At 46.9% G+C, this 18,995-nt stretch overlaps 1 protein-coding gene across 1 annotated transcript; it reads right to left on the bottom strand.

Moving 5' to 3' along the window:
* Nucleotides 1–2,833: 2,833 nt before the first annotated feature.
* SEC11C (SEC11 homolog C, signal peptidase complex subunit) lies at nucleotides 2,834–18,473 on the bottom strand. The gene is made up of 6 exons (XM_003995228.6): nucleotides 18,288–18,473; nucleotides 10,831–10,940; nucleotides 7,736–7,885; nucleotides 5,635–5,754; nucleotides 3,649–3,706; nucleotides 2,834–3,031 (listed from the first exon to the last, which is right to left on the bottom strand). The coding sequence occupies exons 1-6, from the start codon at nucleotides 18,372–18,374 to the stop codon at nucleotides 2,978–2,980; spliced, it is 579 nt and encodes a 192-aa protein (XP_003995277.1). The 5' UTR covers nucleotides 18,375–18,473; the 3' UTR covers nucleotides 2,834–2,977.
* Between the last annotated feature and the right edge of the window lie 522 nt (nucleotides 18,474–18,995).

Genomic DNA, 18,995 nt, shown 5'->3' with positions numbered 1-18,995 from the left:
AAGGGGGGCCGGAGGGTGGCCCATCCGTACGCTGCGTTTCTGGATTTTTCCATCATGCTATCTGAAAATGACTCCACGAAGGAAGACACGAACGATCACGCATCATCGTCATCACATTGCCTCCCAACCGATTTGTACCGATGCTTCCCAGCGGTTCTCCACCCCGGCCGCATACGCATCACCTGGGGAGTTTTTTAAAGCGGAGACGTCCAGGATCACTTCCCCTAATTTGAAGGTTCTCATACCCCACTCCCTTAAAACGGTCAGACTTCCTCCACCTCAGTGCGATTCTTCGTTTGCTCAGCCTTGCTGGGGACGGTGGCAGGCCCCGAATTTTTATAGAGCGGTTTAAAGCCCCCAGGCTGGTTGCTGTGTGTGCGTGCGTGGCATCTGGATAAGACTGGCGCATTCATCGTCAAAGGAGAAAGAGCTGGGCTGAGGCCCACAGGCTGGGAAACCAGAGGTTCTCCCGCTAACTTTTTAAAACACCCGAAGCCTGCTCCCATAGTGGAAACTTCCCAGTTTTTTTTTTCTTTTTTAATTTTTTTTTTTAACATTTATTTATTTTTGAGACAGAGAGAGAGAGACAGAGCATGAACGGGGGAGAAGCAGAGAGAGAGGGAGACACAGAATCGGAAGCAGGCTCCAGGCTCTGAGCCATCCGCCCAGAGCCCGACGCGGGGCTCGAACCCACGGACCGCGAGATCGTGACCTGAGCCGAAGTCGGACGCTTAACCAACCGAGCCACCCACGCGCCCCGAAACTTCCCAGTTTTTGATGGAAACCTCTAGTGCTTTGCACACAGTAGAGCAAACACCATTTAACTCCGGAAGTCCTCTCGGAGCTGAGACCCGCGGGTCAAGGAACTTCGGTCCAACACGAACTTACATCACTTGTGCTTCATAAAGGCACCAACGGCATCGAAGGGGCCCCAAGGGCTGGTGCCTGCTAATGAACCACAACTGAATGGCACTGGTTGAGCCACGGTAGGGTTCTCGGCTGTCTTTGTAAAGTTTACTTCAGGATGTCAGGTACGTGCAAAGAATTAACGATAGGCTGAGTCATGTCAAGACTTTTTTCAAGCTTATATGAACCAGCAACAGAACCCCGAGAAGATGATAAAATAATAAAGCTTTGACCCCACATTTTTATATTTCATTCTCAGTTAAGGGAACAAAAATCTTTGAGAAAAGAATTTATTAATGGGCACAAGAGAATAATGGTTTCAGAAAGTATCCTGTAAACGTTTTTTCTTTCACTTTGTTGATTTCGACAGGACGAGAGGGCCATTGTTGCCACAGCCTATTTCCGCAGAGATAAAGGATTCCAGGGCGAGCTGCTCCCCCGGGGATCACTCCTGCTGGTCTTTCCCAGATCAGGAGCTCACTCAGAGAAGAGCAGGTGTGTGACGAGGCCCAGGTTGACGCTGAAAAGGACTTACGTAACAACGGGTACCGTTTATTGAGCGCGCACTATGCACATGTCGAGCACCCGTGCTGAGCATCCGGTGAGTTATGGGCACCTGTTCCTGGGGATGGCGGGGGGGGGGGGGGGGGGGGATGGCGGGGGGGGGGGTAAGTGCAGCAGCTGCTGTCCTCCATCTGATGCTGCGCGAACTGAGCCTGCTCAAGGCCTATAGGTGGTTAAGTGGCTTTTAGGGATGCTCAACGCTTACCCCAGGTTTGGGCAGACCTCAAAGAAGGAGGCAGACTTGTAAGTTCTCACTGAAAGGATGTCACCATCGCATTGTCCAGTGCAAAGGGAACATTTGTGTAAAAGCGTAAGAGTGTACTTGAAAACGCCACTGGCCTCCTTTCTACTCCTCTAACACTGCTACGCGGGCCGTGGTCCGGGCACCAGCAGCCTCGCCAGCCCCGCGGAGCAGGAGCGAGTTAGGAATGCAGAGTCTCAGGCCCCGGCCCTCCCGGGTCAGAATCTGCATGTAACAACAGCCAGGTGCTCTGCGTGCTCGCGAAAGCTTGAGAACATCCTTCCCCTCTCCGGGGCCCCACGCTGGGCGGGAATGCTTTTCCCCAGGATTCCCCTGCCTCGTTTCTTAACTCTGCTCCGGGCCCTCTCCCCAGAGGCCTTCCCCGACCTCTACATGGAAAGCGAGAATTCTCTCTCGCTATCAGCTGACCCTGTTTAATCTTCCCCAGGGCAACTGTCACTCCTGAAATCACTGTCAGTTTCTTACCTGTTCCTCCCCCACGCGGCAAACGCCATCCAGGCTAGGACTTCATGTCCCCGGCACCTAAGGCGGTGGCTGGGATAGAAGTGGCTGATACATGTTTTCGCGAAGGGGCCACCTTATATGCCGGACTCTACGGGGTGCACATGTCACTCAAACGGTGGAGACCCCCCAAGAGGCCGCAGAAAGGGATGAGCTCCTCTTACACGTCTGTACCTTTTGTAAGTTTTCAAAGGAGCCCGCACTGTTTTCATAATTTACGAAAAGCACTGTTCCAATAATTTATCCAACCATCTCAAGATAGATCGCACCACAAAACAAAGCAGGTCACCTCTTTCCTCTTAAAAAGGTTTTAGACTTTATTCCCTGATCGGAATATACTTTAATAAATGAGAAATCACTTGCTTTTGAGGGCCTGTGTGTTTCCCTCGGAAATGTTACGTGATGCGAAGAATTTTACTTCCGAAACCGAGACATTACAACTACACCATGTGGCTTGTGCGCTGTCCCCACCAGCAGGTCCAGCAATGGCCCGCCTGACTCCTGAAGTGGCACAGACCCCCGTGCTTGGTTTAGAGTGACTACGACGAGGGCCACAGAGACTGGGCAGATTCAGACCAGAGCCCACAAAAGAAAACAGTCTTTCCTGATGAATCATTTATTTGGACAAGACAAAAATGTCTCCACATTGTTTCCTTTTATACAGAAAGTGGAACATTTCAAATATATTAGTTTTTCTCTTTTGCAACAGAATTCATTTCAATCTGGTGCCAGGAACTTCTCATCTTAGGATTCGCGTTTTAGTAACACGTATGCACCCATTACAGCCAAGAGAGCGTACTGGAAAGAAAACACAGTGGAAAATTACTGGGAGGTCTACAAATAAGTTTGCTCTATAAATGTATTCAGCTGAAGTCCGCTCAATACTAGGCTGGGGACAGAATCATGCCTGCCCTGCTATGGTTTAAAAAGCCCCCAGTGTATTGATGGACCAAGGATCAAGCACCCAACAAACACAGCTAATCCACTGCTCACTCTTGCGTCCATGTCCTATTGTTCTTCGAGTGGTTGTTAAAAAAAAAAACATCGACACCATTTTTATTGAAGTAGGGAGATCAGCATGACTGAGTCTATTGTATCGCTTTTTTTTTTTTTTTGGTATGTTTAAAGGTTTTCATGATAAACAGCAATGAATATATAGGTGACATTTTAGAATACACCACGAACATAAAAGATGAAAGTAATTATTTTAAATAACTAATTTAAATGTTGATAATTTAAATGGTTATGTCAATTTGTAGTTCAATACAAATACTCTGCAAAACAGAATAACAAGGAAAACATTTTAAACAGACTGCATCTTTACAATTGCACGTGTAAAAGCGCCTATATACATATATGTATATATATGTATATATATATATATATTTAATTCAGACATACACACAAATTCCTACCTTGAATTTTGGATAGTCATTCATTATTATGGTGACCATGCCAACGTACGGTAAAAACCTAAATTGTGGGATGAAAAGCCAGAAATATAAAAACTGCTTGTAATACGATGACAGCAACATTTAAAAATACTCTAAATCAGCCTTAGGAAACAAATCTTCCTTGGGAATAGCACTGATTGGGGCTGTAAGAATAATAGTCACTCCTGCCTCAAAAGGCTTTATTAATCAAAAGCAACACAACTAACAGCCAGGACCATTTTTTAAGCAGGCACATGATTTCAACTAGAGATGCCACTTGTCTGTGCTCGCTGCATTCACCGTAACAGAATTAAAATAATTAGTTGAGCTGCTTGTACAAATGGAACTGACAACTTTCATCAAGCTGGTTCTTAATTTTTTCAGGGGAGAAGTAACATTCACATAGCCTATATGAAGACCGCTGTTAGAGAAAGCTTTCAAAGTACACGGAGGATCAGTCCGCAACTGAAAGAACATCATCATTTTCATTTCACAGGGCTTTTCAAATATAACAAACACGTCCGCTGGGCAGTGAACACAGATGTGAATCCCATAATTTACACCCACATGTGACTATGCTCCCAGACACCGAAGGTCCGGGGCATAAGCCAGCCAATGACTCTGCTGACAAAATTAATGTCAATACGTAATCGGTGTGACCCAAGCCTCCCCTCACTCACGGGAAACGCGGTTAACACATGGGTACCCTCCAATCTTATGTAAGTCAGCAGCTCCCACCTCCCCTTTGTACACAGCCTGTCCCCAGGACAGGACAAGTAGAGGACTGACCAGCTGGAAGTCACTCCCATCTCCCCACAGATATGCAAGGTGCAACGCGGCGGTGTAAGATAGTTAAAAGGTGAGCCGAGGGAGAAAAGGAGCAGAAAGAGACCTCAAATCACAATCTGCTTAGTAGAGCTGAATCTTAGAAAAGGGTAACCAGTGTTCTCCAGCCTCCGACAGCTCATGGGATTTAGAGAAGATTAACAACAACAACAACAACAAGACACTTCTAACAAGGGTTAATCATAGAAAAGGGTCACCAAGAGAGGGGAAAAATTGTCTTTTTTTTTTAAATAAGAGGATACACGCTCTGCTGTGTCAGAAGCAGAACTCATTGCTGGCGCAATTATGCAAGGATGAATATTACAAGATTTATCACATAACCGTTTTGGGCAGTGAAAAACAGGAAATAACCTAAATGTGTCGCCCCAGGAAAGGACTGGGTACGTAAGCTGTGGTTTTGTGATTCTCAGGGGAACAGCGGTACGTAGCCATTCAAAACTACCTGGATGTAGATTTGACACAGCAACCAATTTCTTTTTTTTTTTTTTTCAACGTTTTTATTTATTTTTGGGACAGAGAGAGACAGAGCATGAACGGGGGAGGGTCAGAGAGAGAGGGAGACACAGAATCGGAAACAGGCTCCAGGCTCCGAGCCATCAGCCCAGAGCCCGACGCGGGGCTCGAACTCCCGGACCGCGAGATCGTGACCTGGCTGAAGTCGGACGCTCAACCGACTGCGCCACCCAGGCGCCCCAATTTCTAACTTCATGTTGGGTAAAGAAACAAAATAAAATCCTCCTATGTAAAGTCATGTATTATATATGCACACGCATCTGTATAAGGCGCAGGGAACAGTGTTCCACAGTGGTTATCTCTGGGAGGGTCTCTTGTGGTTGCTATTTAAAACCACAAATACCTAACCTCTGCGGGGCGACTGCTTTCAAAAACAGGATTAAACCGATGATGCAGACAATATACTTGAGCTCAGTTTTAGATTTTCGGTCCTTAGTTCTGAGCTGTATTTACACCGTGGACCCCATACACGGAGCACAACTCAGACTACTCGCAACTCTCCCGACGTAGACTGTTTGTAACGAGCGATTCTATTTAGCCCGCACAGTTAGTTTGTTTCTATTTTTCTGGTTCCCGAAGCCTTTATGTAACTTAAAGGTTAACGCTCACCCTCTGGCTCGTCCCACCACATCCTTCTTTTCGAGCCAGTTCTGGCCCTCTTTGTACAGGCCTCTGTCGTCAACTTCGTTATTATCTCCTTTAGTCAAAAATTTGATGTCTCCGTTATCTCTAGAAAGCAAAATAATGACTTTTCAAAATCGATCTTCAGCACGGCATCATTAGAAAGCACTTAGTTTACCCGGCACTGGACGGTCTGCTGCGGGCATTCGGACGAGCGCTCCGCGAGAACTCGCTCTCTCGGTCTGAGGGGACGGCTTACGGGGAACCGTCCGACTACAACCATCCGACTAAAGCACGAATCTACTGGCGTTTCTGCAGCCTCAAGTTCTAAAACGCCCAAGCTTTCCTGCCAACCAAAAAGCACGGCAAAGCGCAAGGGCCCCGGCAGGGCAACGATGAGCTTCCAGCAACTGCTTTCACTTTCTTAGTCCGCAAAGACCAGCGTGTCCCCGCGGATGATATTCCGCTTCACTCAGGACACGAACTTGGTCCCGGATCACAGAGATTTGAGCGCAAGGTAATTCAAACCCCAGTGTGCCCTTACCCCTCCTCAAACTTACTTTTCCTCGCCAAATGTAGAATGTTAATGCATTATCTCCTTCACCACTGAGCAAAGTGGTATAAAATCTGGTTTGCAGAGAAACAGGAATCACAAATGGCATAAAACCAGCGTGTTAAAGAGACATGTGGGAATCATTTTAAACACTCCAAACCGATGCTTACACGGCCCTGTCACTAGAAACACAACATTATAGCATTATAGAGCTCTAAAGAGGGTCTTCTTCCAATAAAACAAATGAAAAAATGCCCCATTATAATTAGATAAAATACTGAAAGCCCACAAAGATTTGAAGCCATGCCAAAGGCAGCAAGCTGATTTGCAGCTGTGGTTATAAAGGAAATCAAGAGGATAAAAATCCACGCGGCCTCTCTCACAACTCATGCAAATTATAGAAAATCATCATTATTTCCTCCACTTTGAATAACTTCTCTTTCAACTTCTTTATCAATGTCTTCGGGGAACACCTGGAAGCAGGGAGTGGCATGGGAACCTAATACCGGAAGCGTTCGGATAGTTGCACTACACGTGTGCGCGTCCCCCCACGTCCACGAGCGACGAGAAGATGAGAAAGGCTCTGTTCTTTTAAAACCACAAGCACACACGTCTAAGTGCAATTCCATAACTCAGGCAGGTGGAAATGCTACACTAAGCTGCGTAAAGGTAAATGAATAGCCGAGTATATAAAATGTAACGTTTCCACTAATACTCTCTATTCCACTGATACTGTACTCTCCCATGAGAACTTAGTACATTTGAGATAGAAGCTTCTAGTTTCCCAAGCGTGTCTTCGGAGGCCACCGCTGGCATGTCAAGGAAAGGAAGCGCATCTGTGGGGAGAACCGGCACAGGACACGCGCTGCCCGCGCCACGGGATGAGCCGGAAAAGGTGTCTGCGTCCGTCCAGGGCTAAGGTGACCGCTGAGAGCGTGCCACTCGGTCCAAAGTGGCACAGGGAAACAGGCGGCTCTCTGCGTGTCAGAAGACAGTCCTATCAAGATCATCCTCAGCTGCGGTGGGATTGGATTCTCTCTGAGCCTCCTTCAAGTAAGTGTTAGGCTACAGTAGGTTCACCTTACGTCACACAGCAGTTTAAGTTTCCGAGGCCTCAGGAGACACCTGTTCGTCTGGTTCTCACAATCGTCCCGTGAGTCACGGTGGGAAATGATAATGTTATCAGCCCCATCCTACAGGCTGGGCGAGGTAGCAGGTCCAAAGTCACCCAATTAGTGAACGGTGGGTCTAGGAACATAATCCAGAGTTTCTGCCACTTCTAACCAGCCATTAAACCGGCTGCCAAAACTGAATTACTAAATTCTACACCTGAAACTAATATTACACTATATGTTAACTACAGGAATTTAAATAAAAACCTGAGGGGGGGGGAACAAATGAAAAAACAAATAAATAGAAGTTTGATAACAATCAGTGCTAATGAAAAAATAAATAAAAATATATAAAAAATAAAACAAATAAAACCGGCTACCAAAATTCACCAAACAACAGCGAAAAGAAGGAAAGCCTCCTTACTTTTCATGAACTTTGATTACTCTGTGAACTATTGGAATGTCTCGTCCTTCGACTTTAAAGACCACGATTTCACCAGCTCTAATAGGGTCTTCTCGGAAGTTTGTCAGGAATAGAAGGTCGCCCCTGTGAAAGGCCGGCTCCATGCTGCCACTGGGAAGAGACACAAAATCACATCCAAATTAGCCTGGGTTCCCAAGGGGAACGTTTCAATTCACGAAGAATACAATAATAAACATATCGGTGAGAGTCTCAACTTCCGTCGTCACGTATCTAGGACCTGTGAAACAAGTCACTGTGGTTTCCTTCTGACTGCTCACGGTGACGACACGGAGTGAGAAAGGAAAGGATTTCTTCTTAGATTTAAGTATGAAAAGGATAGTAGCAGGCCCCTCTGTACTTTGTATTAGGCAGAGAAAAGAACAAAGTGTAATGTGAACTCTTTGAAGTAAAAGCCGCCAAGTTTTAGCCTCAAAAAACAGTCCTACATCCACAAAGACATTACTACTTTCATTCAGAACTGCAGACCCTGAAAGCTGGTTGATACTCTAGGGCAATTCTTGCATTTTGTGGTTCATCCCCAGCACCTAGGACATGGCATTGCCATTCAAGGAAGAGAAACCAACAAACGCATGTCTTAGGAGAGCGATCTATCCGAAAACCAAGCTGAGGGTTGGGACAGAATTCGAACCCAAGTCTTTGGGCTCCTGCAGGATCATCGTTTAGACCGTACTCTATAGGGAGCCCAATTCTAACAAATATTGACTGTTTCTGATGTGGAGGTCAATAAATAATCCACACGGTACTGGTTTAAACCCATGCCAAAAATCGTCGATGGAGTCAAAGTAAATTGCAATCTAGCAGAAGCCGAAATCATCAAAACACAATTCATTTTACATATGCTCATGCTTTGTCTTAACGCATGAGAAAATAAATAAGACCTAAAAATATAGCAACATAGGGGCCATGCAATCAAAAACCAGCGAGTCTGCTGAGGGCAGGAGGGGACAGGAAGAGCCAGACTGGTGAAGAAATGGGGTGCTTTAAAGGGAAACGTGGGTTCATAACAGGTGCAGCTCAAGAAGTTGACCCTCCTGTCCTTCCCTGCACTGGAACACCTTAAGCTTGTCAATGAATGCAGATCAGCAAGGAGAGATGCAGCAGGGACCGGCCTGTCACTAAGTACCTGCTGATGTATTTATTTTTAAGTTAAACCAATGACAGCTGAGTATGGTAACAGATCTAACAGGAAATGAATAAAAAAACAGAGAGTGCTAGAAATATAAATGACCGAGAGGGAAAGAAAGAGAAAACAATTAAGAACTGCAGCTAGAAAAACCTTCCGGAGGAGTCTCAGAGGCAGCAAGAGTACCATTTGCCACCAAAAGCCATTATCATGGCCCATGAGGAAAGCACTTCTTTGAAATGTTTCACTAATATCAACTACACTTGCTTTCCTCATGGGCCAGGGATTCCCCAAAGGTCAATGTTCCCCAAGGTCACACATTTCTCATGATGTCAATAGTCTATGCTGACAAACCAGAGTGCTTTAGTACTATAAAGGAGGCTTTAAAAAAAAAAAAAAGTCCCCAGATACTGCAATGTTACAACAATTTCTTTGTACGACTGTGTCTGTGTGATTTAAGGAAAACCAGAACACCTGGGATCTAATTTTGGCTCTGCCAAGAGTAACTGTAAGACGCAAGTGGCTTGGCCTCGGTGGGCCTCAGGCTCTTTATCTGTTAAGTGAGAAGGCCCATCTGAATTTGAGGTTTTTTCATTTCTATTTAGGAAAAAAAAAAAAAAAGCCTTAAAACCCTTCCCTCAAACGAAATCTTACGAGGAAGCATCACCACCTACAATACATACAAATGGAGCTGTCATGACTAAAGCAAGGCTGGGGTGTCTAGAATCCACACACTTGACCCCATTCTCCCTCCTAACCTGCCCACTGGCCCCCCGGGCAGTCCTAGAGCGCAGTGTGAAAACCAGTGAACTGGGATCCCGTATGCTATCCGAAGGCTCCTACATTTATGGAAGCAGTGTACCTCTAGAAGTAGGCCCCTTGGCCGGCCACACAGGGGCAACCTGCTGAAGCCAGGGCCATGGCCGAAGCCCCATGGTGTGGTAGCAGGTAGCAGGGGAGGGGAAGGGCAATGGTCTGGAAGCCAAGAACCCTGTGTGCTGACCTTGGCTCTTGCACCGGCCAGTGGTGACCCCGCTCATAAAACAAACGGGCTCCAGGGGCGCCCGGGTGGCTCAGTCGGTTAAGCATCCGACTTCGGCTCAGGTCACGATCTCACGGTTCACGAGTTTGAGCCCCGTGTCAGGCTCTGTGATGACAGCTCAGAGCTTGGAGCCTGCCTTGGATTCTATGTCTCCCTCTCTCACTCGAGCTCTCTCTCTCAAACATAAATAAAACATTTAAAAAATTTTTTAAAAAATAACAGCCTCCAGTCCCACCCACAGTAAGGCTCAATGGTCTAAGACACACGGACAGAGAGCATCTTGAGGTACCTAAGGACTCCCAAATATGGTTATTTAATTTCAAACTGATTAAATTTTCCCCCTTGCCTGACTTTATGGCTATATGAAGTGAATTAAAGCATTAACTTTTCTAAATTTAACCTCCTGTGCTTTATAAGAGTAATAGTCTCAAGAGAGTAGCCACCTACACCAGTATTGCAGAAGAGGCTTGAAAAAATACAGCACGCTCCGCTAGGCACCGGGGATATACACTTCCCTGTCTGCTTGGTACAAAGAAAACCAAGTAACGGCTTTAAATTACTTCTGTTTCAAAATCAATTAATGCATTAATAACACATGATTGTTATTTTAGGCAGATTAAAGCATTAAAATACAAAAGCAAATATATTGCACTGGAGCATTAGCATCAACACGATAAAAGCTCTAAAATGTCTGTTGAGAAAGACAAGATTTGTCACCAAAGGTCAGAAACAATGAAAAGAGGTATCAGCAGAAAATTCTAACACTTTATCCAACCAAAATCCCCAGTCTTGGTTGCCGTGCAGGCTTTCACTCAAGGCGACGCTGCTCCTCTGTGACAAGGCGGCAGCGTAAGAGCCTGCAGAACCTACCTCAGCACCACCACGATTGGGCTCTCGCTGCCAGTGAGGACGATCAAGCCTTTCCAGATCATAAGCGCAGAAGACACGATCATGGCGAAGTTTAATACCTGGTAATAGAGCTGGAACGAAAAAGGCCAAATCCCAAGTGAAAACCAATGGAATTATATTCACTAGCCCTAAGCTGGGGATGAGCTGGTTTTTGAACAAACAAACAAACAAACGAAGCTGTGTTTATTTTAGGACATTAAACTAAGTCACGCAAACTACAAACTTAGGTAGCATTTCAACTTTTGTCCGTGGAATTAGCCTTCCATTTATTGTTTCTCTTTCAATGAGAGAAAAGAGAGAAAACAACAACAACAAACCAGAGCAATCCACAGGACCCACTTTATTAAAGCCTCGGTAAGACTCAACTTACCTCTCTGGGATTTCCCAGAACCCTCAACCTTGAAGAGTCCCTTACTCAAATTCGCAACTATTTGGATGGAACTGGAGGGTATTATGCTAAGCGAAATTAAAGAAGGACAAATATCATATGACTTCACTCATAGGAGGACTTTAAGATACAAAACAGATGAACACAAGGGAAGGGAAGCAAAAATTATATAAAAACAGGGAGCGGAACAAAAACATAAGAGACTCTTAAATACGGAGAACAAACAGAGGGTTACTGGAGGGGTTGTGGGGGGCGGGGAATGGGCTAAATGGGGAAGGGGCACTAAGGAATCTACTCCTGAAATCACTGATGCACTATATGCTACCTAACTTGGATGCAAATGAAAAAAAAAGAGTCTGTTACTCAAGTTCTACCCCGAGGGCCTACCGCTCTGGCAGAGAGAGGGCACGTCTGATGTGAGAGCCTGGCACAGAGCCTAGAACCACCCCTTGGCGCCCTGGCCAAGAAGGCCCCACATGAGGCTTCACAGTCCTCTAGCACTTAGCAATGAGGCTGTTCTGCATCTCAAATTACATTTCAAAGTGAACAAAAACTTTAAACACCTGGAAGTTTACATTTTCCATAAACGTTTTAAAAAGTAAATGATATCTGGTTAAGAACACAGGCAGAAAGCCACTCAAGACAATGTCGAGTTCGAAGCTGGCCTCGTCCCACCTTAGACCACCCGGCTTGTCCTGCTGAAGCTCAAGGCTCTTCCTTGCTGACAGCCGCCTGCCACACCCACCAGCCCCTGGCGACGACAGGGGAAAAGCAACACCTGCCCACATCCCAACACCCTTCCGGCTGTAGCTGAATTGTTGGGCCAGACGTCTCCGGTCTTCCAAGAGGCTTTAAGGACAGAAGTCACCGTGCCTACTACTACTCGAAATGTAAGTCCTTCAGGGCATTTCCCTTCGGGGCCTCCAGGCTGGCTCCTTACTCCAGTACCTGCCTCTATCCTCCTCCTCACGACCCCTGCCTTGGGTGACCCGACGAGCCACGTGGACGGCCTACCCAATCCTCTAGGGTCTCAGTCCCTAGACATCCTCATTTCTAAAGACCTCCTTCCCCCACCCGAACCAACCACTTTCGGCAACACACGTGGAACTGAAACTGCTCAATCCCCACGTCTCTGATTCAATGACCCCCCTCCACCTGCCCGCATACACCTGTGCAGTCACCTACGTGGCAGGACTCTTGTTCTTTCAGGGGCCACCCCCCACCGACCCACCCATTCGCTCTACACATTCTACTCTCTAAATACTTCTGGACCCTGTTCCAATCTCTCGATTCCCACTGGCTGCGCTCTCATCCAAGTCACCAACATCGCCCACTGGGCAACTGCAAGAGCCTGCTGACCAGTCTCCCGACGTCCACGCACACCTCTTCCAGTGCGTTCTCCCTGTTACAGCCCGTACTCATTTTCAGAGGCTCCTCTGGCCATCTGATCATCTCTATGCCCTGCTCCGACCGCATCCCTTCAACTGTGTGCCACTGCTCTGAGGATAAATACGGTCTCTTACGCCCTGTCTGGTACATCCCCAAATCCCTAGCTTCGGCTGGTGAAGCTCACTGCACTCCAGATGCTCTAATGGCACCTGTCAGCGCCTCGGAGAGCACACGCTCCTATCCACTCCGGGACCTCACCTGGCTGCTTCTTCCGGCCAGAGGCTCTCTCCCCAGACTCCTCAGCACACCTAATGCTTGCTCATCTTAAATCCTGCTTTCGGCATCGGCTCCCCAGGGAAGCCTTTCCTGACCCACTAGACTAGGAGTCAGCAAACTTTTTCTGCAAGTGGCCAGATAATAAGTGTTTTCGGTTTACAAGCCATAGGGTCTCTGTTGCAGTGACTCGGCTCTGCCACTGTAGTGAGAAAGAAACTAAAGACAATATGGAAAAGAATATGGCTGCGTTCTAATAAAACTTTTACATAGTCTCACTGCATCCTGTACTTCTTTATGCCATCCATCACTATTGTAATTATACACCTTTTTTTTTTTTTTTTTTAGAAAGAGAGAGGGCACAAGTGAGCGAGGAGCAGAGAGAGAGAGAGAGAAGAGAGAGAGAGAGAGAGAGAGAGAAGTGGGGCTCACCCGGGGCTTGTGTTTTTACCGGAAGCGGGGCTCGTGTTCACCCAAAGTGGGGCTCAAGCTCACCGAGGGTGGGACTTAAACTCGTGAACTGTGAGATCATGACCTGAGCGGAAGTCAGATGTTTAACGACTGACCCACCCAGGCGCCCGATATATGCATCATTTCTAATGTGTCTTTCACATTAGACTCTAAGTTCCACAAAAGCAAGGGTCATTTTGGCCTTGTTCACAGCTGTATCTTGTTCAATACAGGTCTGGCAAAGAGTAAGTACTCAATTTGTTGAATAAAAAGTGAGAAAATAAATATCTTTAATACACAGTGGGTACAAACAAACTAGTAGTAAGAAAAACACTAAAATCCCAACAACAACAAAAAGAGGTAAGAGCTTAAGACCATTAATTTTCCAAAGAAAATGTTTTATGCCTAGAAAATCTCAAGTTTGGGTGGGATTTTTTTTGTTTTTTTGTTTTAAAATTGTTTTAATGTTTATTATTTTGAGGCAGGGGGAGAGAGAGAGAGAGAGAGAGAGAGAGAGAGAGAGAGAGAACAAATGGGTGAGGGGCAGAGAGTGAGGGAGACACAGAATCCGAAGCAGCTTCCAGGCTCTGAGCTGACAGCACAGAGCCCGATGCGGGGCTCAAACTCACGAACTGTGAGATCATGACCTGAGCCGAAGTCAGACACTTAACCAACTGAGCCACCCAGGGCACCCCTGGTTTTTTGGGGGGTTTTTTTTGGTTTTTTTTTTTTTTTTTTTGTTCTTAATGCCAATACTCAGTGCTTGCCCAGGGTACACTGTGGCACGATATGGACATGTGCAATGTGCATGTGGATACGATCATGGTGAGAGCAATTTGGCATTAGTATCACAAGGTTACTTTCAGCCCAATAATCCTCCTTCTAGGAATTCAGTGTACAATAAAGGCAGATAGATATGCGTCACGGTCCCAGTTCTAGTAACAGAGAGAAGGAAATAAAGGAGCAACAGCAGAGAAACGATTGTGTAAATAATGGCAAGCTACTGCACTATTTAAAACCAAAGTGTATGTGGGCTGCAGGAGAATCTCCACAAACTACAACAGTTTGTCAGACGAACACAAGAAGACGCCCTCAAGTGCTGGCAGAGGCCATCTTAGCATGGTGGAATTCATGGCTGAATTTTCTTCTCTTAAACTCTTCTCTGTGCTTTAAAATAGTGATGGGCCTGGGGCGCCTGGGTGGCGCAGTCGGTTGAGCGTCCGACTTCAGCCAGGTCACGATCTCGCGGTCCGGGAGTTCAAGCCCCGCGTCAGGCTCTGGGCTGATGGCTCGGAGCCTGGAGCCTGTTTCCGATTCTGTGTCTCCCTCTCTCTCTGCCCCTCCCCCGTTCATGCTCTGTCTCTCTCTGTCCCAAAAATAAATTTAAAAAAACGTTGAAAAAAAAATTAAAAAAAAAAATAAAATAGTGATGGGCCTGGAAGAATTCCAAAGTCTGGGGAAAATAAATGTTTCAAGGGATTTGACAGAATATTATATGGCCATTAAAATAATTACTTTGAAGAGTGTGACAAAACAGGAAAACCCAATCTCACATGGCAGTGGGTGGGAAAAGCCGAGTTCCTATTGTTACGAGTATATGTCTGTGAAGTTATGTCATTGCAGGTGGTTGTGAAGGAAACAACTGAGAGTGGAAATGTAAAAATGGATAAAAATGACCATGAAGATGTTTTGATGTAACAGTCGAAAAGAAGGTAAATCGAATTCAAAATTAAAGTTACACACCATATTAAAAAAAAAAAAAAACTGGGGCGCCTGGGTGGCTCAGTCGGTTGAACGTCCGACTTCGGCTCAGGTCACGATCTCACGGTCCGTGAGTTCGAGCCCCGCGTCAGGCTCTGTGCTGACAGCTCAGAGCCTGGAGCCTGCTTCGGATTCTGTCTCCCTCTCTCTCTGCCCCTCCCCACCTCATGCTCTGTCTCTCTCTGTCTCAGAAATAAACATTAAAAACAAAAAACAAAAAACAAAAAACAAACTCTTGGCGGAGCATCTGGGTGGCTCAGTCGGTTAAGTGTCTGACTCTTGGTTTCCGCTCAGGTCATGATCTCATGGTTCATGGTTTCGAACCCTGCATCAGGCTCTGCACTCTAAGCGCGGAGCCTGCTTGGGAATTCTCTCTCTCTCTCTCTCTCTCTCCCCCCTCCCTCTCAAAATAAGTAAATAAAAACTTTATATATATTTTAAAAAATCCTCTTTGTCTACTATGTCAATAGCAAATTATGAAACTCTCAGTAAATTCCCAGAAGTGCAAATAAGGAGACTGGACTGCCAAGCAGATATGGTTAAGGTGTCGGGCTGTAATACATTAAATTGTTGCTTCCAAAGTTAAATCGGCCTTGCAGGGCACCTTGGTCTCAAGCAGCAGTTGTTCACTGTAGCTCACATTCAGAAACTTCTCCACCCACTCTGCCTTGAAGGATTTGATAAGTAAATGTTGTTTCGTTATGAATTGCAGATCTGCCCGGGAAAGCCATAAGCCACCATTTTAAACAGAAATTGTCATTTGTAGACCAGTTTTCAAACCATCGGTCTCCACCCTGATAAAAGCAAAGTGTAAATCCTCGCCACTTATGTTATAAAGACCCGGTACTAAGACTACCTTTTCCAGTATGATTTTCTGTGCTTGCAAAATTCATCATGGGGAAGTAAAATCAAATCCCCCCCCAAAAAAAAACTTCCTTTGAGCAAGACATCGGTTTGCTAAAGAAACGACCGATTATACAAAAACCTAATAACCAAGCTAGTTGCAAAACCACAGATCATACTTCAACACCCTACTTTTAAGAGACTAGCTAATCCAAGTCTAGGATTGAAATCCTAGAATCTAGAGACACAATTTGGATTGAACTGCTGACAAACTGGGATCTAACAGAATCTGCCCCCACGTTTCACTGGTGTCTCCTGTTAATTCATCTTCGCCTACCAATTTTATACGCTTGGCAATTCACAACCCCAGCAAAGTTTAGAAGCAAGCCCACACTCAGTCTTTGTCAACCAAAAATGAAATAGCTAACGTCTGAGAGCGTTAAACAAACATTCCGGACCAGAGATTCTGGCCCACAAAGCAGCAGACGTGCCAGCCGCTGTATTTCTTCCTTCCTCTCTTCCTCACTGCAGAAACAAAGAATCCTTGTTGCTGCATGTGGCTCTCGCCTTACTTTAGAGCAAGCTGGGGCAGCAGAGAAAGGGGGTCCCACTTCCAAGATTGCTGGAGCATGCATGCCTGACAAGGTGTCAGAGAATGCTATTTTGGAGGGGAAAAGAAAAAGAAACAAAAGGACAAAGCTTAAAAGGAGAGGGGGAGAAAAAGTACCAGGAGGCAGCAGATTTGAGCCTCTGAATTTTAATGAGAAAACTAGCAAAACATAGACAATGCAAGAGCCAACAGGCCTAATCACTGAGAGAGGGAATATACAGATTTTTCAAGAAGCAAACTGGTCTAGGAATTGATACATTCGTCAGAAGGCCTTCTCTGATCGTCTGCGATTATAACCACCCGCAATCAGTACCAGTTTTAGAGACATTTAAAAACGCTAGCCAGTTAAGTCTAGATTTTTAAATAAAGCTCCCTTTTCTGGAGGTTCTTGGGAACAGCATCGGTGCTCAGGGAATTAGCTGTTGGTTTTTCAAGCTGTTGATAATCACAGCCACAACTCCTCTTAATCACAGAAACTCCCAAGGGCTCATCAGCTAGGCACACCTAGAAACAACCAGGTTCTAGACATAGTTCATGAAGTTCAAGTCACCAAACTCTCCCGCCACCGCAGTAGTATGTAATTCTATTTGGGTAAAAAACATAACAAACCATATGTCCACAGGAACACGTTGTGCCATGCCACAGGCATCACCCGACTCCTCAATATAGTGGCAAAAATGACAGGATGTCTCAAAATCATGAGAATTTATACCATTTTCAAAGACAATCAAAATTACCAATAGGCTGGTTCCATTTTTCTTAGCATAGTTTATTGTTAGTATCAATAGAAGAATTAGGATCCATTAGGCTCTAACGTGCCCTACAGGTCCCCTAAATTCTCTCTCTAGAAGCTTACACTGTGGCGTTTTTCCTGGCTGAGAGGGCCTCCTTTCCAGTCCCTCCTCCCTCTCGCCTTATATTGAAGACTCAAAGGCAGCGATGCTGGCCAAGGAGCTGACTAAGGAGAGAGCAAGAAGGAAGTTTTCCTCCGAGGTCACAGCAGAGCGAAAAGTCCACCCCAGGTGCCCAGGGGCCCCACGCTAACTGCCTCCTATATTCAAGGTGCAGCCAGATGACAGAGTCGGAGATTAGCGAAGAGTTCTGGAACACTGCATCAGTCTAAAATGATTGAGCACCACCAGTGAGATCGCCAGGCACAAGGAGCTTTGTTTAGTCCCGACGCACGGTGGGCAAAACACTTCCCAGAGTGCGAAGCAATTACTTCGGGAGGCAGCACTGGACAGTTCCCACTGCCAGAAAGTTCTTTCCTTTCGCCTGCCTTTCCGCCCCTTCTATCCTCGGGCAGCCTTCTTCTGGATGTCAGGCCTCGAGAGCCTCACAGAGAAGTCTATTCCCTCCTCCAGGGGGTGGCCCTTCAAACAACGTGCAGACAGCTGTCACTCACGGCCGGGTCATCTCTCGCTTTCTCCACCACATTTGACATCCATGGAACTAGATTTCTATCCTCTTCCCCTTCCTGGCCACACTCCCCACACTGCGCTCGGGTCAGCGCAGGAAAGCGTACACCCGTGCCCACACGTAGGTGTGCGCGGACTTGAACGCAGGGCCTCTGAGAGCCGGGTGGGGGGAAACTGGGGGCGCGGGGCGCTGTCCTTGCCCGAGCCCTACCCAGGGAGCCCCGACTTCCCGCAGTCGCAGCCTTTTCTTGCTCCCGGGCGCGCCCCCAGCGCGGGTCTCCCTTACCTGGCGCTTGTTCATCTTCCTCAGGTCCCCGAAGATGTCCAAGCCGGAGGCCGGGAGATGCGTGCCCACGGCGCCCGCGCGCACCATGGCGGGCTCTCCAGGGGCCCACACGGCCCGCCAGCTCCGGGTGCCACAGACAGCTGCGGAGCACCGGCCGGGCCCCCGCCCACCAGCCCCTCGGCCTTGCGGGCCACGTGACTGGCGACTCGCTCGGGCGTCTGGGGGTGGTAGTCCTGCGCGTCTTAGCCAGCGGGCCGCCGGGAAGGAACTGGGAAGAAGAAAACTACCACTCCCACAATGCCGCGGGGCGAGAGGCTCGTCCAGTGAAGGCCCAGAGCTCCTGGGGAGGGCAGCGATGGGACTCAGGAGCTTTGTCCGACCCTTCGGAGCGAACTTGGAGAAGAGAGTGATCCTGCATATCGCAGAGACAACTCGGGGAAGTGACTATTCAAGAGGAACTGAATTCCCCAAGACTCTGGTCAGGCGCCAAAAGGACACCTAAAGCTCCCTGGCACTCACCTAACCGTGTACCTTAGCCATTGGATGACTGCGCCGGGAGGAGGAGGGGCCTCTGCACTGGCCGCCGGCAGTGCTGAATCGGGGAGGAGCCTAAAGAAAGGCCAGGCGAGTGGGCGGGGCTTGGAAGAGGCGGGATTTTTGAAACCTTGGAGTTCTGTGCTCTGTAAGAAGTGGTAGGATTCTGAATGC

Source organism: Felis catus, chromosome D3 (genome assembly GCF_018350175.1).
Source record: "Felis catus isolate Fca126 chromosome D3, F.catus_Fca126_mat1.0, whole genome shotgun sequence".
In the NCBI taxonomy this organism is placed as follows: Eukaryota; Metazoa; Chordata; class Mammalia; order Carnivora; family Felidae; genus Felis; species Felis catus.
This window is presented reverse-complemented; position numbering and strand designations above follow the sequence as displayed.

Coding starts and splice junctions, on each gene's coding strand:
- SEC11C (XM_003995228.6), bottom strand. CDS start 18,374: ATGGTGCGCGCGGGCGCCGTGGGCACGCATCTCCCGGCCTCCGGCTTG. Junction 5,755..7,735: donor GTAATCAAAGTTCATGAAAA/GTAAGGAGGCTT, acceptor TTTGCTTTCTAG/AGATAACGGAGACATCAAAT. Junction 3,707..5,634: donor GTGGTGGGACGAGCCAGAGG/GTGAGCGTTAAC, acceptor CCCACAATTTAG/GTTTTTACCGTACGTTGGCA.